The sequence below is a fragment of the Lolium rigidum genome, chromosome 4, assembly GCF_022539505.1.
Source record: "Lolium rigidum isolate FL_2022 chromosome 4, APGP_CSIRO_Lrig_0.1, whole genome shotgun sequence".
Classification (NCBI taxonomy): Eukaryota; Viridiplantae; Streptophyta; class Magnoliopsida; order Poales; family Poaceae; genus Lolium; species Lolium rigidum.
In genome coordinates, this window is record NC_061511.1 from 235,938,260 (window position 1) to 235,941,538 (window position 3,279).

The 3,279-nt window shown below is 50.8% G+C and overlaps 1 protein-coding gene across 2 annotated transcripts in view; it reads left to right on the forward strand.

The window, feature by feature from the left end:
- LOC124649876 (O-methyltransferase ZRP4-like) overlaps positions 1-2,512 on the forward strand; it is a 7,196-nt gene extending 4,684 nt beyond the window's left edge. The window contains exons 2-3 of one of the 2 annotated variants that reach the window (XM_047189445.1): positions 1,196-1,943; positions 2,213-2,512. In XM_047189445.1, coding sequence (XP_047045401.1) covers positions 1,196-1,943; positions 2,213-2,512 — 1,048 coding nt within the window. Of the gene's footprint in view, positions 1-1,175; positions 1,944-2,212 lie in introns of those variants that run through there. The other variant, XM_047189446.1, reaches the window with a different exon arrangement.
- The last annotated feature ends 767 nt before the right edge of the window (positions 2,513-3,279 follow it).

Genomic DNA, 3,279 nt, shown 5'->3' on the forward strand with positions numbered 1-3,279 from the left:
GCGCAGCCCTGCCGGCGAGCCCTCCCATTGGCGGCACATGTACCGCTTGCGGCTTGGTGGTGCCTCTCTCGGGCGGCTTGCCCTCCCTTTGTGGGCATGGCTGCCCCCGATCCGGCGCGGCCGGACGTGCTGCCGGTGGGTTGTCCTAGCAAGGCTAGTGCTTTGAGTGGAAAGGCCAGCGCGTGAGCTCTAGGCGAAGGGCGGACACTGCTTGCGGTGGTGAGGTACTATTCTCCGGGCGAAAGCCCTGCCTTTCGGGGCCGGTGACGGCGACGCCTGAGGGCGCCGTTTCCTGTGTGGCGTCATCGAGGAGTTATGGCACCTCCCTCGTCCAGGGTCTCAGGTTCCGGGTGAAAACCTCAGATTTGGCATGCCAAATCGGGAGGCGACGGCGTCTTTGACGTCGTACCCTTCTTGGAGGCGTCGTCTTGGGAACTTGAGTTCGGGCAGTGGTTCTTCCTTGGGGTTCTCTGTGTTGGCCGCATGGGAGGTGTCTTGCGATGTAGGTGGCGCGCCGGCCTCTTGAGGGGTATCGCGGTGGCTTGCGCGACGAGGATCTTCCTCGGACAGCGCGAGCGGTCCTCTGGATGAGCAGTGGTGGGCTGGCCTCTGTGCTTGATGGCGGGCTGCTGAAGACTGCACGCTTGCGCGTCCGTTGAGGTTGCTAGGAGGTAGCCGCTGCGCCGACGGCGTCCCTGGAGCAGCAATGCTCCCAGCTGAGCCGGGTGGGCTCGCGGGATCCGGGTGGTACGCTTCTTGGCTGCGGCTGGCAGGTTCTTGGTAATTTCGATGATGCACAAGCACTGCGACTTTCATCGGCATGGGTTCTGTTTGGCGGAGGAGCTCACACTGTAGCGTCCTAGAGGAGCACTCGACGGATTTCGGCCTTTTGTCGTAATCACGTTTTGAGTGTTGGGTGTGTGTGGGTGTCCCAGCCTTGTCTTAGGCTTGTAATGTAAACTTCTTTTCTATCAATGAATCGAAACGCAAAGCTTTTTGCGTTTTCGCGGAAAAAAGAACTTTTCGAAAATTAAATTTATCATGAATGACGATCCTTATTTAGGATGGAGGGATTGATCGAGGTCGTCAAGTTTGAATCTATTTAAAGAAGGCAACGTCTGGCTCTCTCTGTGCATCTACGAAAACACACCGGCCAGAGCAGCTGCATTGACACCATGGTGCTCACCGATCAGAGCACCGACAAGGCCTTGCTTGACGCCGAGCACGAGCTCTGGAGAACCTCCTTCTCCTACATCAAGTCCATGGCCATCAAGTCCGCGCTAGACCTTCGTCTGGCCGACGCCATTCACCACCACGGCGGCTCCGCCACCCTCTCCCAGATAGTCGCCAGGGTCACGCTGCACCCCTCCAAGATCTCCTGCATGCGCCGCCTCATGCGCGTGCTGACTCTATCAAGCGTCTTCACCATCCAGCCGGACGGCGGAGGCGGCGAGCCCCTGTACGCTTTGACACCGCTGTCCCGCCTCCTCGTCGGCTCCCAGAACTCGGCCTCCATCATGGCCTTCGTGCTGAACCCCGTCCTCGTCACCCCCTTCCTCGGGATCGGCGAGTGGTTCCAGCACGCGCTGCCAGACCCCTCCTTCTTCGAGCACACGCACGGCAAGGCCTTGTGGGAGATGGCCGGGCACGACGCCGCGCTAGACGTGCTCGTCAACAGCGCCATGGTCTCGGACAGCCGCTTCATCATGGACATCGCTGTCAGGGAGGCCGGCGACGTTTTTCGTGGGTTGAGCTCCCTGGTCGACATCGGCGGGGGCCTCGGTGCAGCGGCGCAAGTCATCTCAGAGGCATTCCCGCATGTGGAATGCAGCGTGCTGGATCTTGAGCACGTCGTTAGCAACGCGCCCACCGGCACCAACGTTAAGTACGTCGCCGGCGACATGTTTCAGAGCGTTCCACCGGCGAACGCTGCCTTTCTCAAGGTACGTCCTATTTCGTCAAGGCGAGCACATCCTCTATTCACATGTATAGTAGCACATTAGCACTTACCGGGAGATATCAGGTGTGAGGGATAAAGCCACGGTAATGAGTAGGCTGGAAATGCTCTAGCTCCGCCCACTACACACAAGCCAGAGCACGGAATATAAAGAACGAATAATATCTACTCAAGCAGATCATATAAGCATTTGACTATGTTCAGTATTAAATCTACATATATTTTTATTTCTAGCTCTCTTGTTTGTCTTTATAGTCGGTTCTTCATGACTGGGATGATGAGAAGTGTGTCCAAATACTGAAGAGTTGCCGGAAAGCTATCCCTCCAAGAGAGGCGGGAGGAAAGGTGATAATCGTTGATATAGTGGTCGGAGCAGGACATAGTGGCAAGAAGCACAAAGAGGTGCATGCTTTGCTCGATCTTTACATCATGTTTATCAATGGCATTGAGCGAGATGAGCAAGAGTGGAGCAAGATATTCCTAGAAGCTGGGTATAGCGATTACAATATTATACCGGTTCTAGGGTTCCGGTCGATCATCGAGGTCTATCCCTGAAAGGTTTGGTGATTATATTGTACTTATGTGTGTATATGGGTGTATATTTAGTCTTTGTAAGTTGAGGGATAAGAATGCACTTCTTTTCTATTTATGATTGGAATGATGCAAATTGTGCTCAAGCCTTCCTATTGGTATGGACGATATATCGGTGTGCCATATCATTTCATAAACATCTCTTCCACACATTTCACCTGATATAGACCAATGTATCCACCAATATTTGAATACATATGTCTGAATGTATAGACCAATATGTAAATGACAATGATTTTTTCCGAAACAAGGTGGAAATTAAATCTAGTATTTATGACTTCACTAAATTGTGAAATTCATACATAATGCTATGTAAATACACATATATATATATTTTAACTTTTAATATTATACTAATGGTTCATGAGGATTTGTACTTTAGTTAAGAATTGAAAAGTTAATAAACTTGGAATCATATATTTGTTACGTTCATCAGTGACATCTTTAATTCCTTTATGCCAACAAGTTTTGAACAAGAGTAATGTAAAAGGTTCATATAGTTTTCTTCGACATAACTACATATCATATGGTATCCAATATGCATAACACAAACCGATATTAACCTGAGATCCGATATTTAGAACCTTGGCACAACCCACCCGGAAGTAATGATTTTTTTTTACTATGCGAGCAAATGTGAGATGGACCTCACCTATGTGCCGCAACATTCGAGACTGTACATTAAGTTTGAAACTTTTGGAAACATCCCATCTCGCAAACGGTTGGGACAT